Raw genomic sequence first — 25,917 nt, 5'->3', positions numbered from 1 at the left:
GCTTCAAAGTTCAGTGGTTTAAAATGATCCCAAAACCATTCCACCTAGTTTCCCTTTTTGTACCTGAAAACTTGTGGGGGGCAGACAAGATGCCTCAAGTTAAAAGAACAAATAACAATGAACATACACTCAGTTATCAGTCTGGGCTCTGGCTAAAGGTTGATTGGTTTTTGACCCATCATTTTATATGATCATTAGTCCCTCCTCAGTCTCTCTTTGGAAAACATGCTGACAACAGTCCAACTTACGATTTCTTTTCAGTTATATCCATGTTTCCAAACTTTGTAGATTAAAACAGGTAACTGTCCACTTTGAGATGCACCTAGTCAAGTCCTGGCTTTGGAGGAACTGTGCCTCAGGTCCTTCTCCTTTAAGAAAAAAGGCAACTATTCAGCTCTTGTTACATTATTTCAGTCTATTAGCTGGCCAGTCTGTGTGCTAGTCCAACATTTAACTGTGGAGTTGGTGGCCAGCTCTATTTGTGTGCAGGCAGGCAGGCAGGCATTGGAAAGACATGTCTCATTAAATTGGTCCACCGTTGATATGTTCTTTATCAGACTGTCCAAGATGTGAGAAAAGGAGGTACATAGACACTGAAGCACATTCTTAGAGCCGCCGGACTGGAGGAAGACCCTGGTGTCACCCACAGGGAGAGCCACCTGCTTGCTCTAGGGGTGGCCCGGACACAATCCTCAGCGGCTTCCTGGCAGCAGCCACACAAGTATGAATTGGCTGGTATGGTGAGAGGAGCTCCACAAGCCCAGAGGAGGACGGAGTCAGGCAAAAGGACAGACAAAAGGGGCAGACGGGAGCGTGGAGGAAACGATAATTGGAAGAGATTTGGAGAGATTTTGGGACAGGAGTGGAAGACTTTTTTGTTCCCCTCTTCTCCAATGTGGAAACGACACAGTACAAGAAGGAAGACAGGACAGAGACAAAAAGACAGACAGACTTATCCTCCACCAGATCTGAAAGAGAAGTGACAGAGATTGTTAACATAAAGAAAAACAAATATGCTTATGCAGTTAGACCACATAGGTGACAGAAGATGAAGATGCTTGAGAAATGGAGGGAGCCATTCTGCTTTACAATGATCAAGGGAATTTTATGGGATTGGGGACAGAATTTTTTTGTTGTTGTTGCAATAATTTAAGGGGATGAAGCAGTCAAGCAAAAGGAGCAGTGAAATGCATGGTGAGCATAGTGCTCTGTGGGGATGAGCCAAGGGATGAACTTCAGATGGTGGATGAATTAGTAAGTAGCCATGCTGAGGGAATTTGGGATGGGATGAAATGTTTTGTGATGCTTCTCCAATGATAGCACGTTGTGGTCCTGAGGGGTTGTACCTTCCTCTTCGAATGTTCCTGCATCCCATGAGCACACATCGGGAGAAAAGATAAAATGTCAAGATATATCAATGACAACAGGAAAAATGACAAAATAATGAGTAAACTACTTGCATGAAGCTGATCATCTTGCATTAGAACTTGCATGACATTTAAAGGACAATTAAGCAATAACAATATAACTGCACAAGAAAAAGATTAATTAACAGTTAGAATTGTTAAAACCTTGTAAAATCATAAACAGGCTTTAATGAGAAATGTGGACATAAAATCATTTTCTTTCATGTTGGACTGGCTACACTCAGTTGAGATTTAACCACAACACTGTCAGATTTTAGAACACATGCATGAATCAAACAATGACTCAGTCAGTCAGTCATTTTTCATCCACCAGTCCTCTCCAAAGTCTTTCTTGCCAGATTATAGTGATGACATCACATGCAGCCCGAGGTCTGACTAGGAAGAGAACACTTCTCATGCAGACACCTGCCTCTGGCCCTAAAAGGACTGACTACATGCTACAAGTTTGCTTTTCAGTTAACAGGGCTTTTCATCAGCCACAATTATCGTATGAATCTAACTATGAGTAAAGTAGGTGCAGTCCTTTTAGGTCAGAGTATAAGGAGTGAACAATAGCAAGCTTGCACAGGTGGAACAGTGCAGAAGAAGCCCTTCAGCGAGGGCATTTGGGGTTAAGATTCTGCCTATAGGAGAAAACCAGGATAATGCAGGCTAAAAGAGCACCAAAGGTAAGACATTAAAAAGGGTGTTTATGGTAATCCACTGTAATCATTACTCTTTTTCATAAAAAGCTAATAAACCTAGTAGACTTGAGAGAAATGCTGCAGAGGTTCCTGGCAGATTAACATCTCAGTCCTGCCCTGTCATTACAATAAAAAGCTGGGCTTGTAATAGAGGGAAGGGGAGGAAAGGTGCAGGATGGAGCTCAGGGCCGATTAATGATTCGATCAAAGAAAACAAAACAAGAGGTGTGATGTTCAGTACGGATTTTAACACCAAAAGCAGTTCAAGCATTTGCACGGTGGAGTTCAGACTCGACTCCCCATTTCCCCTCCCCTGGTTGGGCTATGACTTGCAAATGGGCATCTATTTCAGAGGGGTGAGAGTGGGAGGGGCGGGGGTTCCTTCAGGTAGAAGCAGACAGGTACACAAAGGCATGCCAGAACTCTTACTTAAATCCCCATCCTGTTCCCCCTAGGACTATAGCTGCCAGGAGAATAGCACCTGCGATGGACCCTATTATGATATTGGTGCCACTGGGACCTGCGCAGAGGAAGGAGGAGGGAGGAGGGGTGTACGGAGGAGGAGGAGGAGGAGGAAGGGGAGGAGGAGGGGCAGAAACAAAACAACACCACTAAAAAACACACATCAGAGGACAGCATCAACACTGTACATCAACAACATCAACGAGAGAGAAAGAGAAAGGCAGATGGTAAGATACCTGCAGACAGAGAAAGAGAGATGAAGGGAAAGAGGAGGAAACCAGCATGTGGGGTGGAGGTGGGAGAACGGGCAGGTGAGCAAGGGAGGTCAGGGAGACAACGGTTACAAAAAACAAAAACAAAGGAGAGAGAGAGTTTATTACTTTGTTCTCATTCCCCCTCTCCTGCTCTTTCTGCTGGACACCCTCTTGCTCAGGGTGGCTTTGGCTTTTTTGGCCCTATGAGAGCAGCTGCTCAATTGCTCTGTGTCATTGGCAGACTGCAAGAAAGTAAGGGAGACGCTTAAAGATGGCAGTGCCTGCAAGACATACAGTACCATCATACACACACATACATAACACTCACACTAACATACTGTACATGCACATATGCTCTAATGGATAAACATGTCTCAACACATACCCACACTCTTCCAACATTGAAACCAAGACTTAACAGGAAGAAAAACACTGTGTGGTCTAAATATTGATGTTCTCACAATAATCAGGTGAACTACTCTGTGTTTGAAGATGTTGTGCTCTGCATCAGTACATAGAGAAGCTACAGTGATGATGGGTGGAGACTATGAGGGGGATATGAGAGGCAGACAGAAAGAGAGACATGGGCAGGTTGAGAGGGGCTATAGACCTTTCTTCTCTGGGCCCGTTGGGACTGTTGGCTCAGGGATGGGATCAAAGACACTGCAGTCCTTCCCTGTGTAGTCCCTGTCACAGATACACTTCACCTCATTACTGCAGGTCTACGAAAGGGAGAGAGAGAGATGAAAATCAAGTGCAATAGCTGCTAATAGAAAGAGACAAGACGTTAAAACCACTATGTAGCTAAAAGTTAAAAAGTTTAAGTTTTTTACATATCTTGGTGACAAACAGCTATTGTATTTAACAGCCTTTCAATGACAGTATAGTTTGAACCTGTTTCACATTGAAATATAGTCGTTTAGATGCTGTTGAAACAACAGTTACAGTGTGTAACCTTGATGACTTTTGACCTGTAGATAACAACAAAAACAATAGTTATGTCACCTATATTTAAATGTGAAACAGGTCCTAAATACATGTTAGATTATAGTTACTAAAATGCTGTTGAAACAACGGTTATACACTCAGTGGCTACAATCTAATACAATTCAATACAACTGTTCTGCCATTAAGTCTACCTTTATGATGCCTTTAATTGTTGACGCTGTCATAGAGGTGTTATTTAAATGATATGTTTTAGCATTGAAGTCATAGTTAGTGATGGCATTGTTCAGAGGTGTTTCTAATATTCTGCCCCCCTCATGTATGTAAATAGGAAGGACAAAAAATTAGAAACACCTTTCAATATAATGTAGTCCAGTACAACACCAACATTAACTATGACCTCAGTAATATAATTTATTACTATAATTGAATTTACACATTTCTGACAATGTCACCAAAAACTGAACATTATGAGCTTCGTAAAGATAGATGCAAAGCTGTTGTACTTGATTGCATTACATTGTACAGGTGTACCTAATCAAGTGACCACTGGGTGCATGTAACGTACATGAAAAACATTCACTTTTCAATGTCTAGACATCTTTTGATTTGGAAATCACTAAATCAATGCTTGCTGGGAAGTTGTGAGCTCAATTTTTTACCCCGTGGTCAGAACAGATGCGTCCAAAGTTGGATCCGGAACAGGTGCTGAGGTTGAACGTCGCCACAGGGAGGCAGCGTCGCTCCAAGCACATCATGTTGGGACCACAGGGAGTGCCGTCCTCCACATAGCCCAGGTCTGAGCCGTCCTCCAGCAGAGCATGGCCACCTCTGAGTGACGCATCCAGACATGTCAGACAGGTGGGAGAGGAGGGGTAGAACTAGACATTTAGCGACACAATATTCTAATTTTCATACTTAGTAGTGTTAGTTTTAGCAGATCAGATGGATGTGACCCACTTACCTGCAGTCCAGGTACTTGTTCTGGTGGTAGAGGGTGAAGCTGGTCACTTCACCCTGCAGGTCTCCAAACTTTGGCTTCATTGTCACGTTGGCACAGAACAGGAAGCCGCATAAAACATCCCTAAACAGGAAAAAGTGAATGACAGAACAATGCACATCAAAACTGGAGTGTGTTTGCAATATTTCAATTCTTTGTTTGTTGAAAAAATTCAATGTTTAAGTCAAGAACACATGATTTAGACATTTTTTTTGGTGATCCAGTTATAATAAAGGATTTCAGGATTTTATCCAACAAAGGCTCTTTAATGTGTTTAATATTTTTCTGATAATAACTGACAATAAAATCATGAAAAATAGCGTCAATTATGCTTCGGCTACACAGACATACAGCACTTAATAATCGAAAAAACAATTGTTGGTTTTAGTCTTTTCGTGATATTTGTTGAAAATGATCAAATAAAACCACCCTTATTGTTTAAATTCAGTAATGCGTCAAACCTGAGCAGTGCAATATCTGCACAAAATGCAGTTGAGGTGCCACTTTTTTGCACAAAAAAAGCAGAATAGAGTGAACACGCTCTTATTCTTTTATAAGATAATAGCAAAGGGAATCAGGATGGTGTGACTCACGGCTTGTTGCACTGCAGCCAGCCCTGGCCTTCAGGACCCGGACCACAGTTGCCTTTCTCTGTACCCTCAGCGTTTAGCTTCTCATAACAAAACCTGTCCGCTGAATCTGGGAGGTCAAACAAAGATACAAATTAGACTGTCGCAAGGAAATTGAGACTCCGAAGCCAGGCACGAGTAGCCATATATTATATACACACACACTATACAGTATATACACAGTAATATTACTGAATAACATACCATTTCGAGGTGCAAGGTGCACGTGTTCTATACTTACTATATCCCCAGAGTCCCCTACACTGTCCATCACGAGTCCTGCATCGTCCACCATAACAACGGCCCTGAAGAAATGAGACAACAATAATCAAGTATGCGTCAGAGTGAGCTACAGACCAGAAAACATGCCACAAACCAGCCCTTACCTGACTGTTATCACACATGTAGCCATCCAGCTTGTGGACATTATGAGGGCACTGCAAAAGAGGAAAAGTACATAAAGTTCTAGATACTGTCGTTGATCTTGCAGTTTTTTTCCAGTGTTACAGTCAACTCTACCTGGCTGGAGTCTCCAGTGCAGGTCTCTGGGATATCACAGTCGGTCACAGCGTCTCGACATACCACACCTCTCCGCTCATACTAGGTCACAGCATTAAAAGGCATCAGGTAAATACTGGATAAGTCACTTCAGTTATCATACAGGTGATTTCCAATACATGCACCATACAGGCTATCTGAAAAGTCTGAAAATGTAGAGATAAGTAGCATGACGCTTTTGTTTTGCATTTTATTGGATTCAGTTTAACTTCTCTGAAATAGTTTTTATGATCTATATTTGGGGAAAAATACTGTATACTGGGGCACACACCATGAATCCCTTGACACTAAGATGTAGAGGTTTATATCACAATATATATCTCTCTCTCTAATATATATATATATATATATATATATATATATATATATATATATATATATATATATATATATATATATATATATAGAGAGAGAGAGAGAGAGAGAGAGAGAGAGAGAGAGAGAGAGTTCACTTTTTGACTCCTTGTTATATAGGTGGACTCACCTTGCAGCTACTGCAGCAGAGTCCGTTACTGCACATGGCATCATGGGTAAGTGTGCACTTTTACAGCAGGCTCCTCCACTACGGGCACACTCCTGCAGCCACAGACATGAAAACAAACCTTCAGCTCTGTTGCAACACCACACCCTCCAGTGGTCATAAAGAGACAGAAGGTGCTACCCATCTGCAGAAGGTTAAAGAGCTGGCTTTCATGCATGATGTCCAACTGGGTACTCACCACCTGGGATCCACAATCACACTCTTCCCCTGGCTCCACAAAGCCATTCCCACACTCTGGAGGGTCCAACAGCTGAGAGAGTCAGAGAGGGACATATATGAGCCCATATATAAGTGTGAGACAGATGGACGAGAGATGAAATATGACAGTATTATAGGAGATTGTTGGTTGGTTGGAAGTACAGAGATACGAAGATAAGGGCATTACTTAAAGAAAGAAAACAAAAAATATTCGATGGTCCCGTAAGTAAATATGTGTTCCGATAAAATTAGACTATAAGATTAATTAATTAGTCTTTAAAGAAAGATGCTCAGAAGCGGCTCCTCTCACCACATCCTACATTCCCACATGGCCCTCACCTTGTTGGGCTTGTTGAAGAGGCAGCTCCCGCCCCCTTGGAGCAAGAACTGGATGTACTCATCAACACTGCAGCGAGAAAACTTTCTGGGCAGATAGTATCTGCGTTCACACACACACACACACACACACACACACACACACACACAAAGATTGAGACCAGGACATGACAAAAAAATTTTAGTAAAAAACAACACAATGCTTTTCTGCCAATAAGAAATGCCAGATCAACTGTGAGTGTCTGTGCCATCACTTTGCAATCTGACAGAAATGTTACCATCTGTAGTAAGATATTACTCAGATGAATAATTGAAATCTGTATTGTTCCATCTGGTAAGAAGAGCTCATACTGTACAGTAAATACCTTTAATTCAATTTGTAATTCTTACACGGTTTGTCGGCACTCAGTGCCTATGTCTGATGTTTCAACTAATTTGCTTAAAGCATCAAATACAAGCTGTGCTTGTAACTGGCTTGGCTCATTGAAGATTGTGTAAAAGTCAAAGCATCCCTCTGTTACAGGTGTTTAACTGTCTAATTGAGTGAAATGAACGGAACAAATAGCAGCTAAGAGGGAGTGCAACAAGAAAATAGTCCTGCTGTCTGCTGTTAAATTGCGTCAACAAACAGAGAAGAGATGCATTTTACAGGTGCTTTGTGTTTTTTTGATATTCACTTCAGTGTGCTATGAGGTGGATCTTTACCCCGTGTCTTCCATGATGCAGCCCAGCCAGGCATCTGGGCACCTGCAGTCTCCTGTGAAGAAGACCAGGAGGATGAGAGATGAGACGGGGAAAGGTGACTTGAATAAATATTGGGGAAAAAATAACGAGGTGATCAGCAATTACAACCCAAGCTGTGACAAAGAAGAATAGACCATCGAACTGATACCTAGTGACTGAGGTATGGAGCCTATAGTGTGCGCACTGAGCTTTTGTCCTGGCATTGAATAATGGACCTGATGCCTCTACAACATTAATCACTGAGCCCATTGTTCAATGGCAGAAATGCTCTAACCACCACCCCCTCCTTCTTGGACGCAGGTGACTAATCACCTAATGGAGAAATCTAATTACAGAAGAGAACTGCTGGACAGGGATACCAACACCCAAGCTCTCTCTAACGTCCTCTGCCTCGATCCTTCCCACACTGACCTTGCTCTCTTGCTTTGATAATGTATTCAGTTCAACCCTTGGTTTATAGATCTTTATCTATCTGCATTATCAGGCTTTCCTGTTGTCTTTTACCTGCAGAGTTGCGTGCGTTGTTCCACCTCATGCCGATGTTCTGGCCAAGACTCTGGCACAAAGTGATAGCCATTGCACCTACATTCCCATACTGGAACGAATACACACAGAATCCACACAGGAGAGCTATATTATGAGATGGAGACAACGTTGATATAATCCTACAGGTAACTTGGGTTGCACCAACCAGGATGTACTTAAAACCAGGATTAAAAAGGAACTGTTTGAAATTTTGGAAAATAGGCTTATTCGCTTTCTTGCCAAAAGTTAGATTAGAAGGTCGATACCACTTGTGTTTTTTATGACAAATACAAGGCTATCGCCAACAGCCAGTTAGCTTAGCACAAAAACTGGAAGCAGGGGGAAACAGCTAGCCTGGCTGGGGTGGGGGGACCATTTCTGACCATTTGCCAGACCATTTCTTGGCTGGGACCAGTAAGGTGCTTGTAGACGAATTTTGTTACCTTTGGACAGAGCCAAGTTAGCTGTTTTCCCCCAGTCTTTATGCTGAGCTAAGCTAACCGTCTGCTGGCTCCAGCTACATATTTACCGTACATATATAAGAGTGGTATCAATCTTCTCATCTAAATCACAGCAGGAAAGTGAATAAGAATTTTTCCCAAAATTAAACTATTCCTTTTAATCCTGGTTTATCTAATAATTCTGTTGCAATAAAACTTGAAACCTTTAATATTTAAATAATTAAATCAGTATTAATATACAAGACTTTCGTCATATCTTGGCTTAGTATTCTCAAAATCTAGATTAAAATCTTGTTGGCCCAGACTTTTAAACTACAGTACCTCTAACCTCAACTTTAAAATGACACTTGGTGGTTTAACATAAAAACGTTGTGGACATTTAAACTAAAATTCAACTTATTTGTACTAATCAATAATTCATCTAAATTGTGCAACAAAGATGAGATAAAATTAAAATGTGGTTTAATAATTTTATTCTACATATAGCTAAACCTTAATCTTTAGTTTAAATTAATCCTTGTTGGTGCAACGGAAAATATGACCTTTTTAGATTTTCCTCACCTCGTTGATTCCTCCTCCCCTTGTTAAAGAGCACACCCCTCCTGTGAAGGCCGTCCCACTGCGGCTACTGTGAAATGTACGGCCTCTGAGGTGCACAGGAAAGATGCCATAATTTAAAATAAAACCTGAACTAGCAAACATCAAGCATTAATTAGCAGTAATTCTCAACATATTCGATTTTTTTTTTTGCAGTCCTCTTACGAGAAAAGTTGGACGACGTCACTCTGCTCTTTGAAGTTGTCCTTCCTGTATTTCATGAAGTTCTGCAGTGTTATCAATGGATCTTCCACTACTGGCATCATATTTTTAGAGGTCCAGGTCTCCATGGCAACCAGCACGATCCTCGTATTCAGCTGTTCCTTGTAGATCTGGGGACCAAAAATGCCCATCAGTCTACCTCTTTGTTGGCATGACACCTATGCTGTGAACACTGTGCATGGAGAACTGTTTGATATCTGGAATAAATCATTTCCAAATGTGGAAATAAGCACACACACACACACACACACACACACACACTCTTGACTGGTGGCAGTGTGAGTTTAAGAGTAGGAGGATTATAATCCTACTGACAAAGCTCTTACCGCATCTGCCATGTTGACCACTGCTTTGGCAAAGTTCTTGGTTTGGCTGCTAGAGCGACGGAGCTGTACAAACTGTGGAGACACAGAAATATACTGATGGGTAAGAGATGGATCACATTCACTCTCTCACACACAAATACACACACAGGTTTGTACTTCTATACTTCTGCTGTGGTAACTCACAAGGCAACTTTCTTCATTTTAGTTTAAAACAGGATTACATGATGGAAACCTACATACTGTATTGTATGTGCTGTATGCATCTTTGATAAATCATACATCTCTTTCCTCGAATAAAAAGTAAGACATGGCTAACCTTGATAAAATCAAAATGAATCAGTATTCATCCACATACTCTTCACTTTCCATGAAGTCTGTGTAAAAGAGGTGTAAAAACTGTTTTATCTACCTCTCGTACTAGTGTTAGTAGGTACAGAGTCCGCTTTTGATTGAGGAGTAAAAGCTTTAATAGATTGCGGTTTATGGCACAACTGACATGTAACCCTCAGCAGTACTAAGAGAATAAATTTGACAGAAAAACACATTTGCGGACTGGCTTAAGTCTCAAGTCAATTTAAGAACCACTAAGGGACTTTCAAGATTATTCAGTGTGTATTCAGTCAACATGCAATCTTAAAACAGCCTTATTTTTTTGTTGTTTTTTTTTTTTTTTTTTTTTTTTACAGTAGTTTGATTGATTTTAGCAGCCACTTTAATTTTTTTAGAGGGCATAGTCCACATTTTCCACAATTGCCAATTTATATGCATTTTAAAAGAGTAATTTAACACCAGGATTTAAAAACAGTGTCTTGCTGCGCTCTCTGGTTGAAAGTTTCAAGCCTGATGCACCATCTGACCATTGGGTATGGTCTGTTGCACCTGTACCCACACCCAACATTGAGGTCATGAGGTCCTGGAGTACACCTGTACATTGCAGGTATACTGCAGCAAGGTGAAAAGAAAACCACTGAAGTCAAAAAACAAGGTTTACTCTTAAATTTATCAGAACTTTACTGACTGAAGTATTTAGTATAGCTCCTAAGTGTAACTTTTTTTTTTTGTTTTGTGCCAGTATGGGGATGTTTATTTTTTAGCTTGCCCCTCTCCAGCAGCCCAAATGTTTTCATGTCAACATTTGTCAGACAAGCAAACATGGCAACAACCAGGTTAATACACACATCACTAAACTAGAGTGGTAGATGGTTAGCCACACAAACCATGTTGATCTAGCCTCTATGACCCACTCTCTAACTCTAATTTCTCTGTGCGCCAAAGAGACCAGAGCAGATTGGACGTCCACATATTTCACAGCAAAATGTTCTTTTAACTCACCATTTCGTTGTCGTTGACCACCATCAACTCAATATATTTGGTCTCAGTCTGGACAGAGGGCTTGCGAATAAATCTCTTGGATCGCCTCAGCACCCCAGACACCTGCTGCTCCCTCATTTGGTCCGGTTTGTTGTCATCACTATCACCTCCTCTGCTTTCCCACTCACTATCCTCTGTACAGTCTGGACACACAGAGAAGCAGAGCTGCAGGCAGTTAGAGCAATATTACTTGTTTCTTGTACTGTAAGGTGCAGTGCAAACATTCCTATCTCAATTTCATTCAAACATTACAGTTCTAATCAAAAATAATTATCACCTTGTCTTAACTAACTAAAAATCCCATTCATTTATCACATTTGTTTTGACTGAATTGTCCTCTTTCACTCGTGTGAAGAATTCCTATTGTTTTTATTTCACTGAGAAAAGAAATTGAGTTTTTTGAACATGAAAGATACTTCAATTGCCTGTGTTGGAGGTTTATTGGACAGTAACATAAGCAGTGCCCATGGGACATTAAATAACATTTATTTTGAAATGATTGCAACAGTGGACAGGAGGTTGGGTTTAATTTATCCGAAGGCAAGGTGGTTATATTAAAATGTCAGAAAAGATAAGATGATAAGAAAAGACTTAAAGGCAGTATTATTCTAATGCTTTAAATGCACTTATGTACCTGGGCAGTGGGGGGAAAGTCTGATATCAGGCATCCTGCGGATTAAGTGAGCACCATCATCCTATAACGGAATACACCCAGATGACATTAGACACATTAGGATCTAAAAACAACAAAATCAGCATCCAGACTCCATTAAATTCTCTATCATGCCAGTCACTTCAGAAATTATCACTACAACTACTATCCACTGACTATTTACCTGATTGCTCCCATTATAAACAGGCTCAATCCCGTAAGAGAAGAAGCCGTCAGAGAACATACCGCTAAGAACCAACAGCAAGAGAAAGACAGTGAGATACAGAGCAGAAAGGGACAGAAAACTTAAAAAAAAAAGCAGTAATTATTCATTATTAATGTGTGCAGAGAAATTAAGCAGGACAACAGGTACGTGATATTAAAGGTTTACTGTCAGGCTCACCACAGGCCGTGGCAGGTGGAGAGAGCTGCCCAGGACTCTGGTAAACCTCTTAACCTTCCCTGGTAGTAGCAGTGCTCCCCTCCCTGTGGACACAATGCAATCTCTGAAACAGCCTGTGATAGATCAGTTCTGAGGAAAAACCTCTTACGACCTCTGCACATGCGACTCCCCTCTCCATCTTTCCCCACTATTGCGTTTATGGCAGTTTGTGATGTTGCCCACACAGTTAGATCTGAGAATTTAACATGGAATAACTATATAGTAGGCAGGCTGCAACTGAAAAACACAAGATGAGAGTAATAAAGGAATTGTGCTCTGCTATTTACTGCCCTTATAACAACCTTGACTACCACAATAGAGCACTAGCTTTCATCGCCACCTAACACTCCCTCAAAAGAGGGCGCAGTGCTTCACGAGGTCACGGCGAAGACAAACCACCAGGAAAGGTGAGAAAACACTGGTTCACCTGAATCAAATTGAGTTCAGCAGGGTGTCTCAGCCTTGCCCCAACAGCTCAGGCAAACAACACCTTTTAATGGAAATAAATCATTGTGATGACAGAGATCAGTTTGGTGAGGCACTGCCCTGAATGCATCACACCTGCCATGTCCAGCAGCAGCATCAGCGGCATCACGCGAGGCCTCCATCCAGCTGAGTGACAATCTGTCCTGACAAAAGGTCTCCACCTGCAGCCCTGCAAGCCTCCTCTCCCTCCCGCCACTCTGGGATCAAACCGACCGATGAACACACATGCACCCCCAAAATGACTCCTACCCAATGCCAAAGCTCATCTTGCCTTTGTATTAACTGGCATTTTACTCCTCACATTCCCTCCTCCTCCTCTCTCGCCGGCTCTGCTCTTCCCTCCCTCCCGGTCTTCTTTCATTCTCTTTGCTGCCAAGAACTTAATGACACCGCTGAGCTAACTCGTTGCTATGGAAACAGGCTTGTGATTGGTCAGGAGGACTGAGTTTGGAACCATTGTGGGTAGGGACATGGAGTGCTGGCTGGGTGGGCGGGCGGGCGGGCGGGTGGGTGAGTGCTGGGGGGGTGTGAGTGGCACATTAGTACAGAAAGAAAAAAAACATTAACCATCCCTCCTGTCTAGCATAATACATTGACATTCCTCTGGTCTGTCCTGACAAGCACACATCACATTAGATGTCATGGCTTTCATCCATTTTCCTGTTATCTCTTAATTCTTTCTCTGAGCTTGTGGTTTTACACCGCAGGCATCCACTGCCTTTTTTCTTGACTGTCTGAGAAAGGCCACAGCAGAGAGGCATGCATACACTCCTCTGACACTCCTCTACATGTATGTAGAGCACAGTAACATACATAATCTTAATAGGTACATTGGCAGCCTACTTTTGAAGCAGAAAGCAAATAATGTACTTTCCATAAATAGATGAAACAGAAGAATGAGATCAAACTGTAAATATAGAAATTATATAAAACATCACAATCACATAAAAACATCAGCCTTAAAAGATAAAAACAAACAAAGAGCATGTCTTTAGTTTCTAAAATGACACTTTAATCAAACAGATCTGTGTTAGATTACCTTAAAACATACAAGACATGGGAATTATGTTGTATAATGAGCTCTAGACCATCTGAAGCATTGCATCTGACAAACAAAACTTTAAATTAATTCACTGGCAACAGCACCAGTGTAAAATGTGACAAAGTGTCAGTTTCTACAGCCAAAGAACCAAATGCTGCACTGCCGCTCTGGTCATCTCATTAATATGCTTCTTTCTATGTGCCAAAAGACAAGTTCACTTACTAACATCCTGTCAGTACACATCCCAACCCCATGCAAACAGTCTTACCACTGACTGTGAGGGTCTGCCATCCTGGTTAAAGTGCCGTTCCACATATTCTGAAGACAGGAGGTGACTGCAAAGAGAGGAGAGATACCATGAATATCTCAGCATTATCTCCATCACCACGTAGTCAAAATTGGTTTCTTGAGGGATATTTTCCACCTCTTGCTCTCCCCTGAAATATATTTCACAAAGAATAAGTGAACATATTAACATGTGGTGTTAATAAAATCAGTGGAACCTCATAAACATGCAGCAGAGTGTGTCTGTGTGTGCCACACTGGTATTCCCCATTTTGTCATGTATCATAATAGAGGCGCTAAGTGCATTTGCTTAAGTGCCGGGAAATGCTAACGAGAACAGCTGCAGTAAATTAAGATCACCTACTGATACAAGCGTGTAAAAAAGCTAGATCTGATGATTTTGGATGGTAATACTAACTGGTTTAGCTCCAGGTCCAAAGTGAAGGTGTGTCCAAAGGCTTCCACTTGGAAACAGCTCTGGGCCAAGTGGACGGGCTGAAAAAAAAAAAACCCACAGTGACAGAGACAGATTTTATAGTTGATAAATCAAAGTGTAACAAAACAATTGTGGTTAAATGTGGCGCTCTGTAAAAGCCACAGAGTGATTTTGAAAAAGTCCCATGAATAATTCAACAGAATCAATTTTGTGTACGCTCTAAAAGCATATCAGCAGCTGAAATATTATGATTTATAAAGTCTCCATTGATCTACATTGGCTGCCAGCATTCAGGCAGGCATGACTGCTGAGAGCTAAGCTGGAATTTCATGATGAAGATGGTTGGAGCGGGGCTTGACAGAAAGAGGGAAAGAGGAGGAGGAGAAAGCTTTACTGGTACATTCAGCCATACTGTGCCAATGTCTCTAATGGACAGGTGCCAGAGCTGGGGAGGTGAGGAGGCAGCAGGGTCAGCAGAGAGAGAGAGAGAGAGAGAGAGAGAGAGAGAGAAATTTACTGCAGACTAAACAGTGTATCTCTTCAGCTCTGACTATGTCAGCATGGCTTTGATCTCAGTCTGGAGGAACCAGGCTGTAGTGAATCACTGGGCTTTTACAATAAAATGCATCACTATCCAGGAATTATTCCCTCCAATGAGTATGGACAACAGATTTCTTACTACTGTTTTGGAGAGGCTGAAGAATGGTGTCCATCAGTGCTCTGTCTCTGTACAGTAAAGTTGTTCCACAGCTTTACAATGGTTGCATTTGTCTTCTGCTCATTATGTGTAGCAGCTGCCACAGTTCTTATGAATTGTAGATGTTCAAAATTACATTTTTCACTGGGACTTCTCATCCATGTTTGATCAAAAACTGAGATTGAAATTTTATTCTTGATAAAACAATCATCATCATTCATTTCCTCTCTGACAGATCCCTCTTGCTACAGACCTTTTTGAACCATGATGGATATTAAAATGTAAATGACTGATTATTTAGTATAAAATGTATATAAATTTTTACATAATAATAGTAATGCCAAGCAATGTCTATTACTTCTTTACATTAAACAACAAACTGCTAGTCTTATGTGGGAATTGGTCTCACAGTGAGTGCTTTACTTCATGGATTTATCCTTAAAATTACTGTTTCTCACATGACATGAGAAATTGAGATTAATCAGCCAATAAAATCAATTTCATCTTAACTATTGTCTTCAAGCATGTGACTGTGTGTGTGTGTGTGTGTGTGTGTTTAAGTAGCCTAACTTTCTCATAACAGTTATATAAACTACATCATATCAACATAACAAAGAGAGAGAGAGAGGGGGGCAGGGATGGGGAGTGCGTAAGCCTCTTGGACCATGCAGCACTTCTCACACAGGCCTGTTTCATAATTAATAGGGACATACTTCAACACACCACTGAATAATGAAGTAGTCAAGGGCTCAGCACAGCTGCCGGATGATCGGACATATGACTGAATATTTCAAGAGGGGCTAAACTTTGTCAGGTGGAGATGAGGGCCACTACAAACATGCATGCAAACATTTAAACAGCTCTTTGATCAACTGTACATTTACTACAATGGCTGCACAGTATACAAAGTAGGTCAGAAGGTTTTAGTTTCAGAACTTGTTGCCAGATGTTATGGCTTGAGTTTAGGCAGGAATAAATGGCTGTAAAACAGCAACTTGTCTGTCTTGGTTTTATCCAGCTGGGATTACTTCACTGTGGACATTCAAAGGGATTTTCAGTGCCTAACTGGGTCAAAAGCACGACGAGCGGAGACTGCTGCATGATACCACCCTGCACTGTCATCCCTGTGTAGCAGGAGCTGTGTGAGCAGCAGAGAGCTGAGCGCTGCACTGTTACAGACCCTGAAAAAATGAGGTTCCCATCAGCAGAATAACTGCCTGTCTTGGTACTGTCACACCCATATATATCCCAACAGACTTGCTACAATGCCTCCAACAGCCACATTCTTTTTGTAAGGATACATGCTGAGTACTTACATTTTCAAAGGCTTCCTGAACTTAAAGCTTTTCTCCTGGGTACCAGCTGGCGCAGAGCAAACCACAGTAAACCAAAAAATCTGCGCTCCGAGCGAATCTGATGAAGCAATGTGCGAAACGCGTAGTTTGCTCCTTTTGGTTTTTAATGTAATCTGATAATAAAATAGTGTCTATCGTAGTATCCTGGTGTGCACTAGAATATTTATTTTTTGGTTTCCTGGACTTATTGATCTGCACATTAAGCTGAAGACCCCCATTTCATTTGATTTTGGTCCAGAAAAATGTCTACCTGTAATATGTGAGGTAATAATGAATCCTGATTAAAAAATGCCTTTCTCATACATTGTCCAATCGGAATAGTTTCTTTTTAATCAAATTACAGTGAGATTCATCTATTCCTCATTTTACTTGGAGATTCCTGAAACCTTGTCAAGGACCCGTGGGTGTCTCTGCCCCCCAAATTAAGACCACTGAGCTGATAACAGAGTGATCCAATGTGAAACTGAATTGGAGATATGAAAGTGAATTTGGCGGGGGTTATCATTAGTTTCAACTTACCGAGGTGTCCCTGGTGCTGTCCTTCACCCTGGTATCCAAGTGGTCATGAGCCATTTCCTCCTCTGACTCGATCTGCTGCACCAGCCGCTTCGGATAGGTGACCTTGGTGGCAGTGTCCCCACTGTCCAGCCACCCTGCCGGGGTAAACCAGTCCCACATGCCCCCATCCTGCACTGGGCTCCTGTCCACACCTGCATGTAGTACAACAGGGACACTCTCACCATAGGCTCATGGGTGTGCAGAGGGCTTGGCAAGGCAGGGACACACCTGAGCCTGTCTAAATTGGACCTGGTAGTGGTGTAGTAAGCAAAGCCAATGGCAGAAGTTGATTTGAAAGTGATATATTTTTAACAGACACACTGTGTGAGCATTCAGATCAGTGTTTTATCTGTAAGCTGGTTTGGTGACCTAATTTATCACACTGACCAGTTAATAATGCTCTTTTCTAAGAAATTGTGTGGACATAATTAGGTTTTGATAGAAAATTATTAATTTATTCATCTGTCATAGTATATACACTCTATAGTAGACTGACGCCCAAATTGATATATACAGAGGGCCCATATAGCTTAGAATCTCAACAATCATGAACCAGGCTGTAAAACACATTGCCTTCGTGATTGACAAGCTATATCATTGTGCTTTTAGATGTTTATTGGATTAAACACAGTTGGAAATGGTTATGGGTACGTTGGATATAGGCAATGTTGCTGCGATGAAAATGTGTTGATGCAGCAAATCTACCGCATCGGAGAGCGCTTTTAGGCCAGTAGGCTGGTTGGCACCGAGATCCCGCTACAATGAAATCACAGCCTACACCGGGGTTACAAAAGAGCTGGTGCAAGGGGAAAAGGAAAAGGGTGCTCCCGCTCTTTATCCAACCCCCTCTCTTTTCTCGCTCTCTTACCTGAGACTGCAAGCCTCTCGCCCACTGCAGCAAAGATCATGAAGCACCACACCGCCAGCATGATCTTCACATATTCCCCCGGATTACAACATCGAGAGTCGCAAAATGTCACGAACCCGGCGGAGGGGAGGAAAAAGACCAAAAACCGCACTGCAGAAATGATGGCGAAGACCGAAAGTGAATCTGCTAAACATCTGATGATGCGCGTCCTCTCATCTCTCCCTCTCTCTCTCGCCCTCTCAGCTCCGGTCAACACCGCTATTGAGAATTTGAATTTGCATATCAGAATGATGAATAATCGCAACCTAGGCCTATGGCGGAGATTATCAATACAGGCCTAGAGATTGATAAGTGAGGAAATAAAGTGAGGGACGGGAGAGTGCGCAGCGCGGATGCACAGCGCCGCAAGGCTGCGCGGGTGTGTATGGGTGTATGGATGATGTTGTATGTGTGTGTAGCCTATATGCGAATCTGCGGTATGCGGAAACGAAGGGATGGGAAAGCGAACAGAAATGCGTTGGGTTTGTGGTGAGGAGGACACGTGGGACCGTGGTACCCTCCCTTATCCCGAGCAGCCTCCTCCTCCCGTTGCCATGCAGCTCTGCGCAGGGGAGAAGATGCGACAGCTGAGGCGCACGGCCGAAGAAAGGCCCTAAAAGAGGTTTAGTGATAAACAGTGCATTCGTTTTTTCAATGTAGCCTACGTGTATGAATGGTGGAGCATCTCGGAAGGCCGTGTTATGTAACTTACAGGTCTGCAGAGGATGAAGGTGTGTCCGGACCGAGGAGAGACATCGCGGCTGAACGCGAAAACATCCTTACAAATACATCTGACGCCTATGCCTAATGTTCCTTACATATACTCTGTTTCTGTGGTAACCGACTCAAACAGTTTAGGATATTTCTGTCATTCATATTTTACTGTAATTTTGCTGTTACACTTGCAGACAAGTCCTTATCATACTCTGCTGTGAAATAAAAAAATAAAGCCAAATGCCATAAAAATAGCCTAAACTTAAAATAAGAACTATTAGGCTACATTTACCCTAACCCTAACCCTAACCCTAATATCAAAATGATTATAATTTTGATCATTTATTATATGTTTGAGTGACACTTGCTAACCAATACTGAACTGATCAAGTTAATATTAATATTTGCATTTCCATCACTGAAAACCAGACACGTGGCTTTACTTCAGTGAAATGAAAAATATTGATATATTGTATTGACCAAAATGACCAGCCAATCATCATAACAACACTGTAAATATCCATATAAGAATGTTACAAAATGGTAAAATACTCCAAAACCTGATCAATATAACCACATTTGTGTAGATCTACACTGGTAACACAAGTTAATAGTGTAGTGATTTAGATAAACACGACCGGTGTGATGTATGAATTTAATTGAATGTCTAAAAGACAGTGTGCCAGCATATCGATTGGCTTCTTATTAGGAACCATAAATGAAGATCAGTCGAACATTGAAACTAGAGACCTGCAGTGCTTATGTGTTGCTCTCCCTGCTGTGACCTGCCTTGAGTTAAGTCTTCCAGCAGCCATCCTGCAACACATCCCGCTAATGGAGGCACATTGTGCACTGACAGCCCCCTCTGAATATTTCATCTACCCCCCTTTGAGACTAACAGGGAGCGAGAGATGGAGGGGAGAGCAGCAGGAGGAGTGCAGCATCAAGGGCCAAATATGTGGTCGTCCTGTCTCTCCTCCCAAAAAATAGGAAGGCCGACATCAAAACAGACATCAGTGCAGTACGGATTGGCCTTTCTACTGTTAATCTGAATTCAAACATCATCATCAACATCTCCACTGTCCCTGATAAACATAGAATGGCTGTTGATCACACAGTGCTGATGCAGTCAATTAAGCATTCAGCAGTGGTACAGCTGAGTAACAAAAACTGCACAGAGAACTGCGAGGACTCAGGGCGGCAGAGAGTATGGCTGTGCTTCACTTGGACATAAGAGTGGGAGCCACTTTGGGGTCTAAGGAATTCCATGGGACCCTAAAAAAGACTAACTAAATGAGGAATGTATAAGAATGACTACTTTAATCCACTAACCTTTATTTACAGCAGCAATTATGAAAATGTCTTCTCAGACATCTGTTCCTGAGACAAAACCTTTGATCACAGAAGTTTTACTTTGTACTATCTTTGACTGGGGCTCCTTCACATGAGAACGTTTGGCAAGCCAGGAGGGAAGTCTCAACCATTCCCCTACTAAATCCTATATTTAAAATTAAACAGAGACACTGTGCAATAGGCTATATTTGCTGCAGAGTGAGAGGAGACACAATGGGACTTAATTATTTCACATATCTGTTAAAAAACAAATGTGAACATTGTAAAGTCAACCGAAAAGCCAGAGCCTTGTGAGACAGAGCCACACTACCATCTACTGTGCATATAGCAGTATCACACTTACAGCTCCAAAAAGCTGTTATTTGCAAATGTATCAGTCAGCCAGAGTTAAGGACAGGCTCATCCGTTCCCAGGGTCCTAGGTCAAAGGGCTATAAATAAGGGCTATCTTCACAGTTCTACTTCGCAAATTTGAGGGCACAGGTTTCAAGGAGTATAACATCAGTAGGCTATATGCTGTAGGTGGATGATTTCAACATAATGACCCAGGGAAACATACAACGAACATTGGACCTGGGAAAAAAACATTGCTGAAAGTATAAAACCCCTTTGAAAGGTCTCCTTAAAGCTGGGGTATGCAATTCGAATCCAATACACATCTTTTTTTGTCAAATTCAGCGAATATCTCCTCATGATTTTTCCCACTGTATGGTCTCCAGGCCAGGTCTAATCCTGCTTTTATTAAGACTGGAGAATATATGGCCTTTTAAGTATTTCCAGTGTGATGTGCTAGAGGCCTGCCATGCATAGATAATCCTGTTCTTTGGAAGTTTTATTATTACATTTTAGCTTAAAGTCCAGTTTTTATATTGACTTATTTGTATTACTTTTATTCATTTGTATTTTTATGTTTTGTATATCATGCTGTTAGTTCTTTCTCTTTGTCTTGGCTTCTGTAAACTATCCTACTTCACAGTATATCATTGCAGTGCTTGTCTTATTCAATACTGACAGGCAACAACTGTCTGGCTATGAGTACAGGTGTTGGCTTGCCCGTGTTTCACGTTTGTTTGCACACAGCTGAGCTTAGCAGGGTAATTAGGTTCATTTGTTTCAGCTTTACCGCTTGAGGAGTGTTGAATCAGTGAACACTGCGGGCTTAGCCTGACTCACCGCCTGCCAATTAACTAATTAAGTTCTTTCAAGAGGCTATAAGAAAGGCTGACAAAAGCGGTGGCCTTTCCATTACATATTTTCGTTGGAGAAGTGTTCAGATATCTAGGACAATGAATGGAGTGCTCAGTGAGAAATCTGTCGGCGGTCCGCAGCAGTTCAGCTGCGCCCACGTTGGCTGTGGAGCGACTTTCACCAGACAGTGGCGACTAAAAGAGCATGAGACGGTGCACACCGGAGAGGTAAGGGAATTATTTAAACCTGCATGCAGTAAGTCTCTGCAAAACTACTGCACACGTTAAAAATGCGTATGTTAAACTAAAAGCATATAAAATACTTTGTATTTATAAAAGTATTACCAAATGTCCACAGCGCCCGTGTCAGTGCACAATTGCTGGCTGTGGTCGTCGTTTCTCAAGAAAATCCCACCTGGCTCGCCACATGCTTCAGCACGGAGGAGTGAAGCAATTCAAGTAATTCAAGTCATATTTTTTTGTACCGTTGCTCCTCTCAGCCCCGACCTCATTTCAACTTTGCTGTCTGCAGATGTAAATTCGAGAACTGCACGCAGAGTTTCCTCGACGCAGGCAAAATGAAGAGACATATGCGCTACGCCCACGAAGACAAAAACAAGTATTTCAAGGTTTGTCTTAATACACACATGTATCCACGAGATGGCGCCAAAATGCCACATTGTAACCAACAGCATCCCCTGAAAGTCACTGCTCGTGATGTTGAATAACTGATCAAGTCTTTGTCATTTTAACCACGTGAATGTTTTCCCCGCAGTGTAGCCAGCCAAACTGCTCCTTGACCTTCAAAAAACGCAGAATGTTTAAACTACACTTAAAGGAGCATGGAGTACCTGCTAAATTCAAGTATGTTTGTAGTACAAGTCTCACAGATAACATCAGTTTTTGCTGTAGTGTAAAATCTTGTGGCGTAAAAGTAGACGCTAGTTTGGTTCTGTGAGTTAAAGAAATGCCTGAGATCAGATCCAGATGAATAACTGTTCAATTATGCACTATTTTAATTCATCAGATCTTTGATGCCTGGAATACAGGCTCTAGCAGGCGATAAATGAGTGGTTACAGGCTGAGTGGTTGTGGCCCAAGTGACTTAGTTAAATTTATTTTTACCTCTGTCTGTCCCTGGTGGGGTACTTAGGTGTTCGAAGGAAGGATGCGCTGCCACGTTCGACTCCCATATCGCCCGCAAAGCCCACGAGAAGAAGCACACAGGTTGGTCTATTTCAATCTTAGTAGGGGTCCTTTTATCTTCCATCCCTGTAAAATTCCTTAATTAAAAGGGGGTTATGGCTGCATTTGCATGTAACCTTTTACGTCCAAGGCAAATGACATGCATGTTATCTGGTTCCTCAAAGGGAGCCAACTGGTGATCTTTTGACTTCCTGATACTCACTGGCCTTGTTGTTGGTCCCTGCAGGTTACCACTGCCCTCATGCTAACTGCCAGGTCCTTGAACACACCTGGGGGAAGCTTCAGAAGCACATGGTCAGACATCCAGGTAAATATGTTGTGTTCATAGTGCAAAATTGCTGAAATCTATCCTAAATTGTCTTATAAATTTGTTTTTGTTTCTCTCATTTTTAATATGTTGTAGCAACATTTACATGCCAAGCATGTAAGAAGGTGTTTAAGAAAGCGGACGCTCTGCGGAGGCACAAACGGATCCACGCTTCCCATAAGCCTGTGCTGGTTTGTCCCAGGGACGACTGCCAGGCCTACTTTTCTACAACCTTTAACTTGCAACACCACATCCGCAAGGTGCACCTCGAGCTCCTCAAATACCGATGCTCCTTCCCTGACTGCCCACGCATGTTTGCTATGCGGGTAAGTTACATGTCTTGTATTACTGAGCCATGTGAGGAGATAGCATATCAGAATTTTCTTTGCATTCAAAGACTTAAGAGACCTTAATCCCATTGTGATTTGCATCATGCAGAACTACATTTTAATAAACAGTATAATATTCCAATTGGGAGCAAATGGATGCAATTTCTGATAATGGTTGTAAAGAACATGCCAAATCTGATCTTAAAGTAATTCTAATCCTAGTGTTGCCATAGATGAGTGACATTATTTCTGCACATTTTACTTTGTGTTGTACAAACTTTTCAACTTGTGTATAACATTATGGCTTGGTTCTATTCCACAGGAGAGTCTGACCAGACACCTGCTTCGCCATGACCCAAGCGCCACCACTCTGAAGGTAAGCCTGACGTCAGTATGGCACCACACAGCTTTGAGCTAAAGCTATCTGGCCAGGGGGACTATTGATTCCTCTTTAAACCTGCTGAAAGCACACTCCTCTGCTTCTGCCCAACTGAAGGGAAGTCAGCTTGAACGTTGGGGGGGTGGGTTGTTTACATGATTTCATGTTCAAGAATATCAAATTTCTACTTTAAGTTTTTTTTAAATAGGTGGCTAAACAGCCAGTATAGACATCAAACAGCAAAAACTTAAATATTATTCTGAACCAATCCTAAATTGTCTTATGCCAACAGAAACGTCAGCGACCTAAGAAGTCCTGGCAGAAGCGTTTGGATGGACACCATCTGCCCCATGTGGAGGAAAACCTGCGTCGCTTATTTGCCCTGCGCATGCGGATCTCCCGACGTGCAAAAGTGGAAACCAACCTCTCAGGCCTCTTCAATGAACGCAAGATCCCTCATTATGTTGACCCAGAAGTCAACCTGCGCAATCTGTTTGGTATCAAACAGCCTCGTCCTTTGGAGGAGAAGCCTGAGATTGCACCGCTACAAGCTTAAATAAAAATCCATCCAGACTAGCTGTGGATTTTGACTAAGTTTGAACTTCCTGAAATCTGTGTAGGCATTTAAGTTGGTCTGTTTTTCTTTATTTTGAGAAATTATAAATTGGGTCTTGTTGGTTTAGGTTGTTTAATGTAGCTCAAATATATTAAAATATTTGAATCTCAAAGTAATTATTTGAATGTCACTTTGACACACTGATTATGATGTCAAGCTTTTGAAAATTTCATAGAATTCTAGTTCTTGAAGACAACAGGTCTTAAAAGAAATGCTTATTTTGTAACACAATACTTGTTGACCCAATAAAATGATTTACATTTTGATCAGTGGCATTTTAATGCTGTTTAACCTTCCACTTGAGCGTTTACATTAATGCTGCTGGAGGTCTGCCTATCAGTAGCAGCTGCTAGAGAAGCATCTCAAACTAATTGATTGTTCAGTCATTTAATTGCGATGGACAGAGAATGTCATTGTTGGCACACTCAAAACAGCTGCTCTCCTCTAGCATCAATCTTTTGCTTGCTTTTGGCTTCACATATTGGTTTGACATTTGCCAAGTATGTTGGCGCTCATTTAATATGAACAAAAGACTGCACATGAGTAAGAGCTGAGTCACAGAAAGCATGTCACGCTGGGGGTGGATGAGACTTTGAACAGACTAGTATCAGCTGTCAAATCTGTTCAACTTGAAGTTAAGCTGTTGTAGTTCAAATGTTGGTCTCTAACACTTCCACTAAAGGGAATGGTGGCGCTAATGTGTAATTTGAGTAAATTTGACCACCACAGTCCAATAGGCGTTATAGATTTTCATTATCAACTATATTTTCTCCATTTAATAGTTTAGTCTAATGATTGGTTTCTGCGTTTTGTTGGCTGGCAATGAAGATGCCATAACACCGGGATCAGTTTATTCTGTTCTCCCACAGGAGAAATTTACAAAAGGGGCTTGTTATGAAATATTACAAACTCGAAAAAGGCTACAGTAAAACATACCTGTGACAGATAATGAAGCAGAATCTCGATGTAAATAAAACTGGCCGCAGCAGTTAATACAAAAGTGAAACAAAAAGGCAAAACAGGAGTTAAAGCTAGCTTAGTTTACCAGAACTCTAAGCTAGCAGCGTTAAGCATAACAGTTTTTAACTGCTAAAGTCTAAATTTCTACAGGTGAAGACAGACCTCCTTTTTTAGTCTTTTGGCGGATGAAGACAGACCTGATATTGCAGGGAACAAAATGTACACAATCGGGAACACAAGGATGGATTGCGATAGTAAATGGTTAAAAACGACACCGAACTCTTTCCGGTTTACTGACGTCCACGAGAGGTGACGGGGTCAACAGAATTCATAATGGGCATCGTAGAAGAAGAAATTGCTTCTGTATAGTCTATAGCTTTGAACGCTGTACCTAAGCCTGGAGGCCTTCCTAGACAAGTAATAACTATATTCAGACAGATTTTATGTAATTATAGAAACAAGAGGTTGCCGTATATATGACCTGGTTACACACAAAATGCCAGAAAGTAAAGTCCAGGGTGACACCTTCAAATGTTTTTGTCTGAACAACAACAACTAAAACTCAGATAATCTCTTTACAATGGTATAGAACAGAGAAAAACAGTCATCAATTTAGAGAAGCTGGAACCAGAGTTTTTGCTTAAAAATGTCTTAAATAATTAATCAACTATCCAAGTACAGTAGTTAATAATTCAATTTCTGTCAATTGACTTAATTGATTAATCGAT

General features: G+C 41.5%; 1 protein-coding gene across 1 annotated transcript; it reads right to left on the bottom strand.

Annotated features, from left to right (window-relative positions):
• Nucleotides 1–816: 816 nt before the first annotated feature.
• LOC122868964 (disintegrin and metalloproteinase domain-containing protein 11-like) lies at nucleotides 817–22,871 on the bottom strand. Its single transcript, XM_044181444.1, is given in 28 exon segments — nucleotides 817–968; nucleotides 1,347–1,364; nucleotides 2,540–2,630; nucleotides 3,437–3,548; nucleotides 4,434–4,602; nucleotides 4,736–4,855; nucleotides 5,365–5,470; nucleotides 5,642–5,705; nucleotides 5,787–5,837; nucleotides 5,920–6,000; nucleotides 6,443–6,504; nucleotides 6,507–6,534; nucleotides 6,678–6,749; nucleotides 7,037–7,136; nucleotides 7,739–7,790; nucleotides 8,282–8,372; nucleotides 9,325–9,409; nucleotides 9,526–9,692; nucleotides 9,909–9,980; nucleotides 11,241–11,422; nucleotides 11,914–11,974; nucleotides 12,116–12,179; nucleotides 12,335–12,417; nucleotides 14,170–14,236; nucleotides 14,605–14,681; nucleotides 17,194–17,384; nucleotides 22,518–22,675; nucleotides 22,801–22,871. Coding segments are annotated over 28 exon segments (2,481 nt in total). The 5' UTR covers nucleotides 22,842–22,871; the 3' UTR covers nucleotides 817–952.
• Nucleotides 22,872–25,917: the final 3,046 nt, after the last annotated feature.

This window comes from Siniperca chuatsi, linkage group LG21 (assembly GCF_020085105.1).
Source record: "Siniperca chuatsi isolate FFG_IHB_CAS linkage group LG21, ASM2008510v1, whole genome shotgun sequence".
In the NCBI taxonomy this organism is placed as follows: Eukaryota; Metazoa; Chordata; class Actinopteri; order Centrarchiformes; family Sinipercidae; genus Siniperca; species Siniperca chuatsi.
Note: the sequence above shows the minus strand (reverse complement) of the source record. Positions and strands in the feature narration are given on the sequence as shown.